The sequence below is a fragment of the Cyprinodon variegatus genome, unplaced genomic scaffold (genome assembly GCF_000732505.1).
Source record: "Cyprinodon variegatus isolate N-32 unplaced genomic scaffold, C_variegatus-1.0 Scaffold185, whole genome shotgun sequence".
Classification (NCBI taxonomy): Eukaryota; Metazoa; Chordata; class Actinopteri; order Cyprinodontiformes; family Cyprinodontidae; genus Cyprinodon; species Cyprinodon variegatus.
Window position 1 is genome coordinate 893931 of NW_015150638.1, and position 18759 is coordinate 912689.

The following is an 18759-nucleotide window of genomic DNA, read 5'->3' on the forward strand; positions in this document are numbered from 1 at the left end:
CTTTGACTTTAAACTGGCCTTTGGTTCTTTAAGAGATGGGCTGAAAACTAAAAGGCTTGCCTCCCACTCCTTTCACAAACTCAAGGAATTATCTGCAAACCATCAATTTGGGCGCAAGGTGGTCTCTGTTAGAAAAAACAGTTAGATCTTTGAAGTATAATAGAGCTTTAATCTGAGAGGGGGGCTTTTAAATTGTATTATAGACTTAACCGGAAAGTGTCACACAGTAGTGCAGCACTAGTGATAAATTTTATGTAACCCTTATTTTATCCATAAATCCATTGGACTATTATTTCTAATAATCTTTTTATGTTGGCCCTGAATATCCCCGTATGAATATGCTCTCTTTCAGCTGTCATTATGTGCAATTATTTCTTTAAACTTTATTTTTTGTAGCTTGATTATTCTTTTCTCTTCTGGAGTTAATTAGTTTCTGAATAAGAGCCAGGCTGCTCTTCAGAGCTGCCATCAAGCGAGTTTTAATAAAAGATTCTGCTCTGGAAAGGAGCCAGCTAAATAATGACTTTAGGAGAAATGAAAGACTTTACCTCTAATATTTTTACCAGCAGGTGGCACTCTGGTACTAGAACCAGAACAGGGCCAATGTGGCTTAAAAAATAGAGCTTTGGTCGTGGGAATTAATGGCAGAGCAGATAATGCAGCAGTGAGCTTTAAAAGTCATGCATTGCCTCTGGAAAAGCTCTGATTTACACACAAAAATAAACATGTAGCTAAAACAATCCTCACAGTTCAGTCTGAGCTGTGAAAATATAATTTTGAATAAAATATGTTGCTGCCATGTTAATTTTCCTTTCACATCACACATTAATACTAATCCACTTTATGCACAACTGTTCTTATGTATTAAATTATAAAGAGCAAATCTAAGCCATTAAAGAAACATATCAATGCATTTTCTTACTTTATTTTAATAATTGATTGTGACCATACATGAATTTGTACATTTACATGACCTTTTTTATTGAAGGGTCTCAACATAGAATCAAATCTTGTTGCAAAATGATAAACTGAAGGGAAACCATTAAGGCTTTTTAATGTGCAATTTTTAATGACTTCATTCGGTTCTCTTTGCATTGTTCCAGATGTTATTCTAAATCATGTTAGACATAATTTCTGTTTACCTCGCTGGCTAATACTGAGTGTACATATTCCATCTGCTGCAAATTTAGATGGTCTGATTGTTTTTTCTATGCATATAATTTTCTCTGCATATCATTGTTGATGCAAGCGCCATAATTATCTGTGATGCCAACCTGGGGTTCATTCCCTCTGATTTGTTTTATATATATACTACAGCAGAGCTTGACACAGATGCAGAATCAGCGTGCTTGTTTTTCTTTTATGACGGATCGCTTCTGTTAGAAGTCAAACATGCAGAGCTAATGCTCACAATTAACAGTGGATTCTGCACTTTACATTGTAGCACCACCGAGGTGTGAAAGGTTTCCTGGTCTCAGCTGTATTGTTTAACAGCTTTTCCTTACAACAGATGTTGCAGTAGCAAAAAGCATTCTTACAAGAGCAATTATTCCTGTTGTGGAGCACAAACTGAAACACAGAAGCATACAATTTCTTTTTAGTACCTGCCAAAGCAATGCAAAGGAGCATTGCCATGGCATTCCATGTTCCTTCTCATTGCATGGAGAAACCTATTATCATTCTGTGAATTAAAAGGACTCTTTATACCTTTATTTTACCTTTATATTTATATTTACCTTTATATTTATGTTTATTCTTGTTATATCAATGTTAATTTTGCTCAACTAAAACCACTTTCTTGAAATTAGACTATTACGGCCTTTTCACAACACATCCCACTGCAAATTTCAAAATGTATGTACTCGAACAAACAAAAGCCTTAACATTATACACAGCAAGTCATAGAGGCATATGGCTAAGCATTAAAACCCAAACTCAATCACTTTAGCAAATTAGACGAGCACGGCCTTTTCGGAAAAGCCTTTTCTGACAGGCACCACCACGAGGTATGGCAGCGCTAGTTGGTACCAAGTATGGAGACATAAGTTGCCATAAGGCTTCACACTCCTCATATGAGTTGAATCTAACTATTTCCATGAAGCCTTTGCTGCCAGTATAACAACTACGCACCAAGTGGCAGGCAGCTTCAAAATTTCCTTGGGGAACTTTGTAGTTCACTCATTATTCCTGCCTGATGAAAGCCAACAGTAGATCAAACTGCTTCCCCATGTTTACCTTAAGAAATTTTATTAGGTGGCATAGATATTATGCCATGCATTTCTTCCTTAGCCTGCAGCATTGCTCGAGCTGCAGGATGTCTTTGGAAGGTTGATAACTGTGCAAGATGATCAGCATAAAACATGACAGAAATAAACAGACCAGAGGCATTTATTGATCAGTACATGTGCAGTCCACCAAAGGGAAGGGTCAGGAGTATAAGGGGCACTTGTGCTGTTATTAGTAACATTCATCAGACACATAATTAACTAGTCTAATTTTCCAAACAGTGAATATGGTCAGTTAAACCTTCATGCTGGTCCTTAAGGAGGTAGGATTCTCAGCCCAGCCATTTTTTATCAAGGTTATGAGACCATGATATGTGTCTAATAACTCTTTATAATTTTTTTTATAATATATTCTTTTGATAACATTTTGTTTTGCAACTGTAAATCTGATTAGTTGTAGAACCTGTAGCTAATACCCACCTAAACCCACAGACAGTTTGTGGCTTAAGGGAAAGGTCATAGTCGTCCAGCTGGAAAACACAACTCTAGTATTTTCATTTCAGAAATACTCTTCAACATATTGATATTTGATCCCACTCTCTACGCTCAGCGTAAGAATGGCCTTATATTGAAATGTTGTAGCTATACTCTTTAACATCATTTTCAAACCATTATCAAACTTGGCCATTGATTTCTAAAAGGTTTTGGTTCAATATTGTGTTGCGTAAAACAGGACCACATATTCTGCTGTGGGAATTCTTGGGAATGTTATATCCTAGTGTAGAGAGTAAAGCTATCATGTTGGCAACTTGTTAGGAGGAAACTTGCCAGAGACACAGCATTGCATGGGAAGTGTTTACTGAGATTACATGAGTTATGAGAAATTTCATGTCTCAACCTATCAAAGAATTTAGGTTTTTTCATGATGGGAACAAAAAATGTTTCTCTTAACAAGCACGAGCTGCATTACTGTGCTGTGTTAGAAAAGGACCCTGAAAGCCCTCTGCTGCAGCAATCTGCAAGGCAATGAGGAATATCAAAGGCTTAGAGCTGGTGATTGTGGTCAAACAATTGTATCTCAAGTGATGAATCATAATGAGGAAACAGTAGAAAAGAAACATTACTTTCTACGGGAAATAACTAAATAGATATACAATTTGAGTGGCTGAGTTCAAACAAACCACATTTTCTCTCATAGAAAATAAAACTTTACTTGTATTGTCAGTTATTGTAAAGATTTTTTGCTTTTACAAGATCACCAGTGGTACAGTTGTTGATGTTGCTTTTAAATGATAAAAACAAACAAAAAATGTTTATCTTAAATTTTATAAGTTATACTTTACTTTTTCAGAATTGTTAAAAGTTTCTTGGAATTTAAATCAGTGAGACTTTTTTGTCTGGTAAACAATGTGTCAGAAAATTCTTACTGTTGGTTTGGTGTTAAACAAAAAATAGATACTAAAAAACCAAAACAAAAAAACACATGTCCGCTGCTAAGCATAGTAGGGGGTCTGTGTTGCTGTGGGACAGCTTCTTTTCAGAAATTCCTAGGACCATTTTCAATTTTATGTCATCGTGTTTTCTACCAGAAAATGTACGATATAAATCTGGTTTATTCTCTGTCTTTGATTGTTCAACACTTTGATAGCAACCTGCTATTTTTTAATTGTGCTTTTGTTATATATTAGCTGACTTTGCTGAATAAGCATATCTTCCTGCTTTTTACACATCTTTATCAAGAATGGAAGGACTGCATGTTTCTAAGTTAGTTTGCAAACAACCACTCATTTATATAAATTTTTAAGCAGTTTGTGCATTTTGTACAAAAAGAACAACATGGGTGCATATGTAACTCCAGTTGTTTTATAGAATGTAGAACTTCACACAGTGCAATTTCCTTTGGACATTTCAAACATTTAAATTTCTCATGTTTTATTGGATTTTTATTTTTTGTATTTCAATGTCTTTCTGTTCTACTAAAGAAACAAATTTAAAGAAATAACACTTTTACTACCCAAACCCATTGCTGAAATGACTCATAACGCTGCATATCCTGTGAGCGCACAAAAAATAATCAGAAATGCTCCATTTGCGTGGATGTGTCTAGCAACAGTAATTTGTGGCTTGCCAGGGTTGCTATTTACAATAATTTACTCTGCAAATGAATAGAACACAGACTGGTCTACCTGACCTTTCGTTCAAATCATATTTCCTGCTGCTAATCATCTTGAGTTCACAACCGCAGGTTCTAAAAAGACAAGCTCGACTGTGTTATCAATACTCATTTATAGGACTCCTCTGAAGTTTCCTTTTCATTTTTTATAGGTATCAAAATGTTCTTCATATCATCTACTAAAATGCTGACCTTCAAGGAATTGCTTTGGCGAGGTTCTATTGAAAGGTTACAAGACAGAGCGACCAGGACCATCATATGTATTTAGGAAATTAATCGTCACAATAGTTTACTACTACTGTGTGAAAAACATGCCAAGAATGAAACAAGGTGATTCTAGTTCCCCATGCCTGCCAAAATGATCTAGTAAATGGGGAAAGGTTTAATCTTTCTTTCATAAACAATACTGCACATTTTAGGGTAATTCACACCTTAAATCATGTCATCATATAAATATAGGCATCTAAATCTAAACAAATAAAATCTTTAACTAAAAAAAATGTATTTATTTATTTATTCATTTATTTATATATATATATTTTTTACCTTTGATATCTCTTGAAACTCAGAATCTATTCCAGCAAATATAATTATGCTTTTCAAACATGTTACAATCATTTTAAATGAAAATATTGATTTTAATAGGTTCTTTTTCTAAACTGGTAACTCCTCAGATCTTTTGTTCCAAGTACATTCATTTTGAGAAGGAGAAATCATTTGTGGCAGACCACATACAAATGTTTCAATGGCGTAGTTTAAAAAAAAATAATTCTCATAAACACTAAGATTTTTTAGACTAATGTCGTAAGAGATGAGACCATTTGACCATCTTGAAGTAGATGACAGCTCTTAGCTGCTCTGTATTCAGAATGAGGCTGTCAACAGCATTAACAACTGCCAGATGTTAACCACATAACTTCATTTCAAAAACCCAGATTTATCTAAAAAATGCGAGACTGTTAATCAGTTATGGCCAGAATGCTTCACAAAAGACAAAAACAGCATTACTTTCTCTTATAGTGTGTTTAAGAGGAATTTGACATTTTTTTAATTATCAGTCTTAAAATGCTTCAGTTTGGCAATATGCAAAAATAACGAGCTTACAGAATAGTGAAACCTCACAATCTTCAGGCTGACATTTCAGTATTGAATCAGTATTCTTTAAATGTTTGAATAAGGCCAAGAAAGCCACAGTCGGTGATAGTAAACTGTTGCCAATGATGAAAAGAAAACTTACAGGATACTGACTGTCCGCTGCTACAAATGTCCTACATGTATTACTTTTATTTTGTAATTTTAAAACCTCCGTGTGCTCGTTTTTTTTATCACCATTCACTCCTTCTGCAGTGGAAATCTGCAGTTCGATCACCTGAGGCCAAAGCTGGAGCTGAGAGACACTAACTGCATACAACACCCCTTATTTCTTAACCTCAGGAGTCTGCTCCTTGCACACGCTGCTGTACAGTTTAGACCCTGAAGATTAGTCGAGTATTCACAGCTGAATGTTGTCTCATATTTACATGATTACAATCTCTTTTTCTTTTTTTTTGCAGGAGTCAGTGAAAATATACAGTCTTAAATAGTAATATTACCCTTCTCTATTTAATGTATAAATGTTCAGGCAAGTTATAAGATAGAGACTTTGATAGTGATAAACCACAATAACTTATATTGCACACAAACGTTTCATCATAAAGAATAAGACAATTGAAGTGCCATGAACTCATTATCTTACTAAGAAAAGCACATAGTCAAATACTTATATTACTGCAGGCTTCCTGCAATATTTTTCTGCATGCTCTTCCCAAGAAATTCTTCCAGAGACCCATGTTGCTAATCGCAAGAGCTTTGTAGTCTTGTGCTTTAATCCATCAGTCTCATTAAATTACATTCAAATAAGAAGGGAGCCTACTTGTCCATCCAGTTTTCTCATTTGTTTTCTCATTTGTTTAGGATGCGTTCTGCTCCGTGAAATGGGAAAAATTGTATGTTTGCTGAGGTGTTTTAATCTTCTGCTCCTCCTGGAGTGTCTGTGGAGGCTGCTGCTGCAGTTCAAGTGGAGGATAAGATTTAAAGTCCCCTATATGAGTGGGTTGCTGTGGAGAGGACGACGGCGGTCCCATATTAGTCATGTCTTTTCTGTCACTTTGCTGGAAGTCCAGCATCTGCGTCTTCTTGCAGCAGAAGTACTGCTGCAAAATTTTATGAAATGCGGTGCGAAACTTTTTGATCCGAAAAGCATAGACGATTGGATTTACAGCGGAGTTGCCATGGGTGAGCAGGATGGAGATGTAGAGCAGAACCTGCGGAGCAGCGCTTTTGCAGAAGAGTGTGATGCAGTTGATTATATGAAGAGGCAGCCAGCTAATGGCAAACAGGACAAGCACCAAAACCAAAGATTTGGCAAGATTCAACTCTTTGTCGTAGTACTTGTTTGGGTCTGAGTAGCTGGAGGTGATTTTCTTGTTGTTAAGCTGCTTGTGGATCATGTAAAAGATCTCAATATATATGACCAGCATCAGCAGCAGTGGCGGCAGCACCCAGCCGAAAAAGTTGAAGTAAACCATGTAGTCCATACCAATGACTTCTTCAAACTTGCAGGTGACAATAGGGTTCGAGCTGTTTGAGCCATTCTGCTGCTGATGCTCCTTTAGCTTGTTCCAGCCTAACATGGGTGTTAGTCCCACAATAAATGCCACAGTCCAGCATACCACCACAGCCAGGGCAGCACGCTGAGAGGTCACCACCCGCTTGTACCTGCCAAAAAAAAAAAAAAAACAATATGTCAAGATGTTTTTAGTGAAGCACTGATAGGACTTGAATGTTCTCTCTGATATAATATTAGTAATTAAGTAAAATAGTGAAGTAAGTAAAATGTGCAGAGATTAAAAGATGAATGTACAGTAAGTTAATGCACATAAACTGTTGACTAGTCAGCTTTGCAATTAACCTACATGCTGAACAATGAGTCATTTTCTCTGGAATATTGGCTAATCCAACTAATCAGGGTGAGGTAAACTGAGCTGAATGGAAGAGGCCGAAAAAACAAAGCTTTTTTCAGTGGTTGCTGGCCTCTTTCTCTGTGCAGATCTGTTCCCAAGAAAAATATATGAAATATAGCAAATCTCCATATCAGAGTCACTAACACTTCTATCATGGTTTTCTTCTTCTTCTTCTTCTTCTTCAAAAAATATTATATATATATATATATATATATATATATATATATATATATATATATATATATATATATATATATATATATATTAATTCTGATCTTTTCTACATCAGGGGTCACCAGCCTTTTTAAGACTGAGGGCTACTTCATGGGCACTGAGTCATAGGACGGGCAACCAATACTGATCTACAGTATGAACTGGAGGAGTCAGCATTCCCTAAACTTCTTCCTTCCATAGATGCTCATTAAGATTTAGGTCAGGGCTCATAGAAGGGGACTTCAGAATAGTCCAATATTTTCCTCTAAGCCATTTCTGAGTGTTTTGGGTCATTGTCATGGTGAAGACTTTCCATCACTGGACAGCACATTTTGCTCTAGAATCCCTTGATAGTCTTGAGATTCAATTCTACCCTTCAGAGATTCAAAAACCCTGTACCAGATGAAGCAAAGCTGCCCCAGAACATAACAGGGCGTCCTCCATTTTTCATAGTACACATTATTTTCAGTCTTTTCTAAAGAAACCAGTATTTTGGTCCAGGTCTGTTTTAAGAGTTCCTGTTATTTTTAAATTATTCTGTTTCAACATGGTTGACCTTCATTTGTTCATTTTCATAGAATTTTTGTTTATTATTACTTTGATCAGATCGAAGTTATTTCTGGGACCATTTTAGTTTTTCTTTCATTAATAGAGGGATGCAAACTATTTTGTCCATGTGTGCATATTAAATTTGAAAGTATTATAACCAGACACATTTAAACAGAAAAACAACTTTTTATACTGTATCAAACATGACCTTAAATTATGCAACATCTAATGAGGATAAAATCAGACACATCTTCAAATTAATTCCCTCTTAAAATCTCTAAAATTACACACAGGTGTATGAAAACAGATGATCAATACCAAGCATTATCAATACTGAACACATTGTGATGGATATTTGTCTTGTTTCAACCTCAGACATTTGGTTTATTCCTGATTGTTGAGATCTGAGTTCACACTATAGTGAGATTTCTTAAAAGAGAACATTGTTGAAATTAGAGAGACTGGTAAGTGATTCAAAGTGGTATCAAAATATAATTGTTTGGACACCAGAAGACATGTTTCGCTTAAACAAAGCACACCAACTATCAGACACCGTAACTTATGCAACATCTAATGTGCAATTACCATTTAATACCCAGTGCAATAACCTGTTTTTATAGCTGAAACCCAGTGCAACAGTTATATATTTATATGTATTAGGGGTGGAACGGTTCACAAAATCCACGGTTCGGTTTGGTTCACGGTTTCGTTCTCACGGTTTTCTGTTCAGTTCGATATATGTTTATTGTTACAACGAAAAATAAAAAAATTAATAAAAATTATAAAAATTTATGAAAAAATAGAAATTTATGAAATTGTAATTATTTTTAATGATATGTGGAAACCATGGATCATTTCCGCATGTTTTGCTGCTTTGAATTTAATCATCTCGCGCATGCCCTCTACGATCCCCAAGGAACTCTGAGCGGAGCGGACGGGAGCCACAGCGGAGGCTGTAGGCTTTGCTTTGTGCTTTGTGTAGTAAGCAAGAAGAAGCGAAGCAGCTTAGCCGGGTGTCACAGGGAAAAAAATCAGTTGTTGGGTGGGACTGGCGAGTGGGAAAGAACAGAAGTTGGAAGACGCGCCAGCAGCACTTTAAAGGTCTGCTGTATGGGACCGCTTTGCATTTAGAGTGACCTACGATGACGGCGGAAAGAAAGTTGTGGATAAAAGTGCAACAGTGTGCAAGCATTGTGCAACACGTTTTGTTTATGCTAACAGCAACATGACCAACATGTCATGCTAACCCCGAAATCCCTCATACTCCGTCAGCAACCCCCGCTGCGCTCCAGACCGGCTGCTCAAAGAAAAGCCTACAGCCCCCACTGTGGCTTCGTCCGCTCCCCTCTGAGTCCCTTGGAGATGGTAGAGAGCATGCGCGAGATGATTAAATTCAAAGCAGCAAAATATACGGAAATGATTCAGGGTTTCCGCGGATCATTTAAAATAATTACAATCCATTATTTTTGGGGGATTTTTTCATTAATTTCATTAATTTTTATGGGATTTCAGTGTAACAATGAACATATACCGAATCGAACCGAACCGAAAACCGTGACCACGAAACCGTGAATTGAACCGAACCGTGGATTTTGTGAACCGTTCCACCCCTAATATATATATATATATATATATATATATATATATATATATATATACACTCTATATTCAGCCATGCACCTTTTCTTCCTTTGGCACCTTCTTCTTCTTTTTGAATATTTCAGCCGATGTAACAAGTAAATTTCTCCAACGTGAGATCAATAAAGTCAATCAATCAATCTGGTAGAATTACCCCAGGTGTTAACTGTTGCAGTGTAATTATCAAGGTTTGCTTTTCTGTTGCAGTGGCTATTTAGTTTAACATTTGAAAATTCACCATAATTTCTACCTAATAACAGAGGGTGATGGAGAAAAAATGTGAGACCATCTTCAAAATAAAAACAACTGAAAACTGAATCTCATAGAGATGCTGTATTGTGATATAATTAACACAAGGAACAGTAGTAAGAAGTACATAGACCTAAAGTAAGGACAGGGACAAACTTCCTTAGACCACTGCTAAAGAATGATAGAGGGCTGCAGTGTGTAGTACTGAACATATCGCCATCAATGGTGATAACCATAACTGCTGTCTGGTAGGGTGTCGTAACCTTTTCCAGAGAATTTGTGTCAATACCTCTTTAGGTAAAATAACATTTTGTTGGATGTGTGAGTGCAATTACATAATGTTTTCTTTCGGCAAGATAAAGCACACATATGAAAATATTTTCAATTAAGAACTAAGCAATTTAATGGGGTGTTTTTCATGAGGTTTCATGTGAGTATCAGATTTCATTCAAAACTAGATCTCACCTAAGTTTCACTGATGTGATCTTGCCCTACATGCATACCTGTCATGGTTCAGGGATCTGTGTGAGTCTGTGTTTTTAGTCTGTTTTTTTCCCCCCAGACTTCCATGAAGCTGCAGGTTCCCTGTAAGGGCGGCGCTGAGTGGTGTGTTCCCACACACCTGCTTCCTATTACCAATCTGCTGGAGCTTAACAGAAAGAGGATGCAGGTCAATGAATGCTTGAGTGATAACCAGAGTTGTACCTCTAGCACTAGATCCTTCTACTTTTCCCCTTCTGCAATCGTTTAGGCAGGAATATATTGTTTGCATACAACTCTACGAGCTCTGATCCATTTTTATCTCAAGTATAGCTGAAATTCCACCCGCATACACAAGCTGGGCAGTAAGCATAAAGATACAGTTGCTTCTTTAACAAGCCCTGTTTAACCTTGTTTCTGTACTCCTGAGCTCCTACCATGAGTAGAAACACTATTTATTAAAATATTGTACTTATTGTGAATGTGCTAGTTGGCTGTGCTTGCTATATATGCCTAACATCTGTACAATTTTTTAAGATTTTAAATGTTATTTTTCCCAAAGTAGATGTACTTTGCATTATCACCTTGTCTCTCTTCCTCTTACACTCATGATATTTCCGTCACCCAAGATAGACCAGGGTGCCACTTCAGTCGGAGCTACTCGGACACAGTTGCAGAAATTCGATCTGATGTGTCTCTGACTTTAAGCTCCTGCTAACCCGTTTTAAAGTAACCTCCTGAACCCTATCCTATAGAATAGTCTCTGAATTCTCTGTGACATAAACCCTCCAGATCATCCACCTCAAGCAACCTGTCTGCCCTCCAACACTCAGCACTGAAACACTAGAGATGTAACAATAAATCGATCTATATTGATTCATTGATTGAATGATTAATCATCCAGTTACATTGATGCACACATGAAGATATCAATCCACATCAACACCTGAAGGACGTCTTAGCTTATTGTGTCAGTGTAAACAGCTGGTCTATTTTTAGCATTCTTTTGTTAAGAAGAAAGCAGTTTTTAATTCATATTCCAGATTTGTAAGTTCATACATTATACTATATATATTATCAAAGCATCACATTGATTGAGGATTTCTGAAGCAAAGTGGATCAAAATCGTACTGTGAGAGACTTTTTGATATCTATAAATATTGTATTGTAATCCAAGCAAATCAATATAACACCATAAAACTGGTGCTTTACACCCCTACAGCATACCACTCAGACTGCTGCATCTCTCCCTGTTAACAACCACAGCAACACCTTTTTTTGATCAAAGCCTTCCAGTCCAGCAGCTTATTCAATTTAATTACATTCCCCCTTTCCTCCAAAGTAATACACTGTCCCAAGGTTCAAGACTACCTCCAGAATCTTGTCATTTACAGTCTGGGTTCTAAATAATCACAATTTTTTTATGGCCATCTACTGAGAATTATTTGCATGTCGGTTTAAAAACTGCCTGAAGCCATGACAGATTTGATACAAACTTGTTATTCTACACATGTCTCTATGTGTCTTTAGCATAAACTGTTGGTCTGAAAACTGTGGCAAAAAATTACATTATGAATGTTTAGTTAATTTACAAACTTTTTTCACTTATTAGTCCTTTCGGACAGGTGTTTTCTGTTCTCAGGCTTGAACAGTCACCTCTTGACAAGAAATAACCTCTATTGTTTTTCCTGACAAACGTGCTGAAAGACCTACATGTTTCTGTGAGACTGAATAATATTCTCTGGTCCAAATATGTTTGATTGGTGCTATCAATTTTTTTTTTATAATTTTTTTTTTTATATCTGACTAAGAACTGTTTCTAATTGGTTTCTATTTTTGAAGATCAATGCCTTCATCTGCAATATCATTAATGACATTTTATTTTCGTGCTCTGGAAGTTGTTGGATTTTTTTGCTTAGTTTTTTTTTACATTCATGCTTTGTATAAAGTTCTTCAATTTACACTGACATTTAATTTTCCTTTAACTAGAAAGTTTCTAATTTTTACTTAAATATTCATGTTTATTAATAGCTGGAGTGTTTGTCCCTTCTGATGGGGTTTTTAATCTCCTGCAGTGTATACAGCTTTTTTGCATTCTGTCTTGTGTATACCTTGTAACTTTCTTCCGTAAACTTGTTTTTATCATATTTTTATTTCCCCTCTAATGAGACAAGAACATTCTATTCTATTCTATTCTATTCTATTCTATTCTATTCTATTCTATTCTATTCTATTCTATTCTATTCTGGTTCTGTCGGATGTTTCTTCCTGTAAAAAGGGAGTTTTCCTCTCCTGTCGCTACAAACATGCTTGCTGAAGTGTCAGTGAGTCGATGAGATCAGCAGGTTTTCTTTTAACCAACCTGACTGTATGATCTGGTTGAAATGTAAAGTGCCTTAAGATGACATATGTTGTGAATTGGTGCAATATAAATAAATTGAAATAAATAAATTATTATAAATTATTATTCTCTTCTATTCTACTTATTTTAAGTGCAGCAATAATGTATCTTACTAGGGCTGTCCATTAAGTGAATAATTTAAACCCAAAGCTGGTAAACTCAAACCCTTATATCCCACTGCAGTCCAAATTAGACATATGCTGCTGAAAGTCAAATCAATAAATGTTGTACTCTGTAGCAATATTGCTTTCAATTTATGATTTTTGAGGGGGAAATTACTTCAGTATTATTTTGTTGTTGGATTTTTCATGATATAGTATTTGGCCCATTAGACGAAGTTTTCTGATACGATTTTTATATCATACACTGTAAAAGATGAATGAGGAAAGATAAACATATGAGATTCAATAAATATTGCTCTCTTGTCTACAGAAACAAAACAGACACAGCCCTTAGGGACACATTTACACAGCTATCTGATCCACCCCAATGTTAGAAAGCATGCAGAGCAGTAATTTGATCACTTTTAGATTACTTTGATATTTTCAATGTCTGATGAGGAAACGTTTCCATCACCACAAGCTGACCTTTGCAGAAAAAGAGCCTGGAGCCAAACACGACCCTGCAGTTTAGCCTGACTGTCACTGGTGCTATGTGTTGTGTTTAGCATTGATTAGGGGATATATGTGTTCAGTTTCATCAGGAAAGATGACCACTATTCAGGCGACTTTAGATTGCTGGAAGCAATTAGACACCAACAGCTAAAAATTAACCAAGAGTGTTGCAATTAGCCCTATAGCTTTTAACTGTGATGACTTCAATTTCTAACAATAATTAACAACATCTTACTTTCAATTGCTTATTTTATCAGTTTGTTGTCATAACCTCATACTGTTCTAGGTCCATCATTAAGGTCTGGGTCCATATCATCATTTTATGATATTACATACAATACTAAATTTTAGATATGCAAATGTATCCAAACCCTTTATTTGGATTCTCCTAAATAAAATCCAGTTTAATCAATTTCTCTCAGAAATCCCTAAACAGGTTGTTACAGTAAACAGAGTATGTAGGAATGTACTTTAATTTAATTATAATATTCTCTGAAGGCCTAAGAAGTTAAGAACATTAGTGAAAAAAAAACACCATAATGAAAACCTAGACACAGAGCAGACAGGTCAGGGATGTAGAAATGTTTAAAGTAGGATTTGGTGTAATAAAAACATTCAAAACTGTAAATCTACTTTGACATTCATGTTCAAATTGAACACACCACCGTTAGCATACAAAGTGTTGGTAAGGTATCTTTTGTTTAGCAGGGGCTGGGAAACCACAAAAAAGTGATGGAATGATGGATGGATCTAAAATTGGAGACGACTAAAAGAAAACCAGTTTGAGTGTGACAAATACCTGACCATGTAAAGGACAGGCTCAACAAGGAGAGCAGTAATCGGGAAAAAAGATGCCTCAAAGTAGAGCTGCAGAGATTTAAGCTAAGGTGGCAACATGTTGACAGGGCAACACTTTGAAATCCTTGTGGAAGAAAGAAAAGAAGAAAGAGTTTTTTGAAAGAAAGTCTATAGAAGATCTATTTGTACAGCGGAAATGTATAAATGTTAATTGAACTGAAGAGTTAAATCAACACTTTTAAAATGTCTGTATTGCTCAACGCTAGATCTAGTTGAAGTAACACCTTTAAGAGTTTAAAACAGTTAACAATGAAATAAAGTTGGAAACAACACTTCATTGTTGTCATTTAACAGTCAGGATGGAATTTATCTAACACCATGGTCCAAAGAAAATCCTTCATGATGATGAGCTACATCATAGCCACAACTGCCCTGGGGCAGACAGAAGAGAGGGTACAGTACACAGACCCCTATGGGCCCCCAATGGGCCCTCATCATCAGTGGACAATGCAGTTGAAGTGTCTTTCCCAAAGATGCAACAGGTGAGATTGGATCATCTCCAGATGCAGGATGAACTTTTGCATTCTATGCCACAATTGGATTAAATTTTTGGGATTAACAGCTACTCTTTACTCTAACTTAGTAGAATAAGACAAATTAAACAACTGTTGAATAAACACTGTACTATAAAAATACATCACCAACACAGCAAATTATTGTCTTGGAGGAGAATCAATAATGATATGGTAGAAAATCAACTTCCTGGGCTATATAGCAGAGCATTAACAATGCACATGCCTGGAATGACATCATCCACAGTGGTGGCAGCATCAAAATTTAGGGATAATTTGGTCAAAAAAAACATGGAGGCTGATCAGGTGTATTGGGAAGATCACTGACTTAAATGAAGGCAACAGAAATAGTGATTGGTTCCTGCATACAAATTGGGGGAGATTAATCTTCTTCTTGGACAGTAACCAAACAGACATCCAAAGCTGTGATTTCCATATATTAGAACAAAATCCATGGGAAAGCTTAAAAAAGTATAGGCTATCCGTAGTGGCTCTCTATTATTACAGAAACTCATTGCATTCACTCAAGAAAAAGAAAAGGAACCCTTTATTTAATAATTACAATGACAAGATCTCATCATTTTAAAAGCAGGAGAAGCATCCCTTACTGGTTTATTACTCTGGAAAGAAGAGAAAATCTTCCAGCAGGTCAAAGTGGGCTTTTTGTCTAACTTAGGATACCTGCACAATGATGACATATATTATTGATGTCATTCATCTTAAGTAAACTCTTTATCACATGTTCTTGTACCTAGAAGGAAATAACAGCCTATCACATTTGACTGGAGGCTTTTTTCCGTTCTTGACTTCTGTCATAATTACGATTTCTTTTCTTATGAGATCCTGATCTTGTAATTATATATTTTTTTATGATATTGATTTCTTTTCTCACAAATATGAGATTAGGACCTCGTGTTTATGAGACCTATTTTTTCCTGTCTTAGTCAATGCTATGTCCTTCCGTACTCCAAGCAATATTATTGAGCTTTTTTTAGCAAAGAAAAGTGAAAAAATATGATCTAGATCTGCAAAGCTTGCGAATACATAAAAATGAGTAGAAAATGCTGCAAGAGCTTTTTTTTTTTTTTTTTACAAACTATTAATATAGAGGGATTAAACAAATTAATTCATGTTTTTTTTTTTTTCTAGTTCTATGAAACAATGAATTTCCTTTTCCATCCATTGCACTGCTATATACTACTTGCTCTTATTTTTCTTACAAAACAACAACAACAAAAACACTATACACCAGGGGTTTGATTCTTCCCTCAAAAGGATATTATTAGGCCATTAAGGAAGCTCTTAAACTTTAGTTTGGATAGATCTTGAACGTGGAGCTAAACATAGCAATCTGAGGTGAAAAATGATCCCTGCCTGCATCGATTCTCAGGAAGAAAGCAGGAGTAGCTGTGACCTCTGCTCTGCTCATCACCACCACCTTCCCACATGGATCAGACCTAAACCTGTCCCGTCCTTCCCGTGCGCTTTCATGGAGATCCTACATTACCTGGTTGGGATCTTGACCCTGAGATAGCGGTCAATCGCGATGGCCAACAGAGCCAGGATTGAACTTTGCGTCAGGACGAGCATGATGCACGTTGAAAGCAGGCAGCTGTAAAAGTGAGTCTCAAGTCCGATGCTGACCGTGATGGCCAGGGGGATGACGAGCGCTCCCACTGCAATATCCGCCACAGCCAAGGAGACGACGAAGCAAAACGTGGTGTCTCGGAGGGACTTATTAATTTTCACCGCCCAAACCACCATCACATTCCCAATCACAGAGGCGACAGCTATCAGCACCTCCATGCATATATAGAGCCACGAGACTCCGTCAGCCATTTCTGCAGATCTCTCTGGTCACAATAATTTAAAACCTTTGTTTTCTTCTCTTGGTTTCAAATGTGTTTTTCAAATGTAATGTACGTCCATCAGTGTCATTGCGCCCATATTTCGTACTGTGGATAGCAGATGTATGTCATCAGCGAAAAATCCAACTGTTTAAAATAAGGAAAGACGCGCCAGAGGATGCGGAGGGTTCCTCTGGAGCAGGTGCTTTTGTCCAGCGGCACTAGTGGGTCGCTCCCGCACTGTTTCCTGCGTCTCCCCCACTTGCTTGGATACTCTTGCTTTGCCTGAGCTCAGCATCCTGTCCACTTGCTTCGGTTTCCTCAAGAAGTGCTTGGTGTTTATCAGCCTACGTCTTTTCTTTTGACAGAGCACGTTTTAAAAAGCGTCGCTGGTGCGTCTTTTGGCAGGAAAAAGCGCACAGATGCAGTCCATGCGCAGACGGCTGCGCGCTCACTGTCCCGCGTCTCTCTCACTCCCCCTCTCTCTCCCTCTCCTTGCTCTGCTTTTGATTTTTGTTTCTTTCAGTAAGGAGTTAACGACAGTTCCAGAAATTCTGAACCTGCTTAACTGGCTTCTTTCCTTTCGTGGAAGGTTGTGATTTCTCAATTTAAGATGAATTCCCTATATACTTAATAATTCCTGAAAAGTGTAGACACACATCAGTCTAAAGCTCCACACATTATAATTTAAGAATTTAGAATAATTTTGTTGGTATTTTTACTGAGTCCTCAAAACTTTGTAGAAAAACTTAATAGTTTTGAGTAAAAAAATAAAAAATAATAAAAAATAAAAAATAAAAAAAAAAACATACAGTAAACTCGTTCTGGCATGGATATGTCATCTCTGTGGTAGGTACAGTGGTGTAAAAAGTACACACATTTGTTACTTAAGTAGAAGTATAGATACTGCAGTTTAAAAAACACTCTGGTAAACGTTGACCTGTTTACTCAAGTAAAAGTGTAAAAGTATGTGCTCCAAAAACTAATTCAAGTATAAAGTAACCTTAAAAAAAAACAGCGAGATGCCACTATCTGAATTGAAAGCTCAATTTTTCGACTATTTCGAAAAATTCTTGGAGATAGGGCCAAGGATGAGAGCTGTCTTGTTGGTCTCCGTCTCCCGATACGCTCTCGCCTGTTTTGACCTTTCAGACATTTCAACATCTTGTTCTGAATCCTTCATTGTAGCATGGCATAGACAATTCACGTTTGCAGTTTGAAGAACATCTGCTTGCTTCTGATGATTTCCTTTAGCTAACCAATGAGGGTTTGCATTATATGACTCATCCAATTACACTAGTTTTCACTAGATGTGGATGGCGCCAATGAGCTGCATTGGATGGCACACATGATGTGAAATAAATATTTATGAACATTAAACCGAAGCCAAGAGTAACGAGTAACGTTTGTCTTAAAAATGTAAGGAATAGAAAGTACAGATACTTGTGTGAAAATGTAATGAGTAGAAGTCAGAAGTAAGAAGAAAAATAAATAATGGAGTAAAGTTAGGATACCTAAAAAGTGTACTTAAGTACAGTAACGAAGTATTTGTAGTTTGTTACTTTACACCTCTGGGTATGTGTTGAACATTGGACATGGTGTTGACATTTGTTGGCACTAGAGATGTGTTATAAATTCTTAAAAAGGATGATTTAATCTTTTCAAATAGTATGAATAAATTATTTTATCCAATACTCAATATGGCTTCCTGTATTTAGTTGTTTTTACCAGAATACCACCGTAGGTATTTTATCAAGTTCTCTTTAAATCCTTATTTGCTTTCATAATTATGACCTAAACCATTAAATAAATCTCCAAAGTGAGGGTGGAGATAAACAATATAAGACAGAGCAAGAAACATTACAAAAGGAACTGACAGCTGACTGAATGAGTTGAGAAGGATATAAATAGATGAAAAGAATTACTGATGAGCTGTACTGTATTTGTGGGTGAGGACCAGCGACAAACTTTATGTAACAAAACAATGAAGATTTTAAG

The 18759-nt window shown here is 36.4% G+C and overlaps 1 protein-coding gene across 1 annotated transcript; it reads right to left on the reverse strand.

Moving 5' to 3' along the window:
* Positions 1 to 1079: 1079 nt before the first annotated feature.
* LOC107087471 (adenosine receptor A1-like) lies at positions 1080 to 17216 on the reverse strand. Its single transcript, XM_015379057.1, has 2 exons — positions 16422 to 17216; positions 1080 to 7155 (listed from the first exon to the last, which is right to left on the reverse strand). Exons 1-2 carry the CDS (start codon positions 16751 to 16753, stop codon positions 6348 to 6350), a joined length of 1140 nt encoding a protein of 379 aa, XP_015234543.1. The 5' UTR covers positions 16754 to 17216; the 3' UTR covers positions 1080 to 6347.
* Positions 17217 to 18759: the final 1543 nt, after the last annotated feature.

Excerpts from the sequence above, each read along its gene's own strand:
- LOC107087471 (XM_015379057.1), bottom strand. The coding sequence starts at position 16,753 with ATGGCTGACGGAGTCTCGTGGCTCTATATATGCATGGAGGTGCTGATA. Across the intron at positions 7,156-16,421 it reads AGGGTCAAGATCCCAACCAG|GTACAAGCGGGTGGTGACCT; the intron begins GTAATGTAGGAT and ends TTTTTTTGGCAG.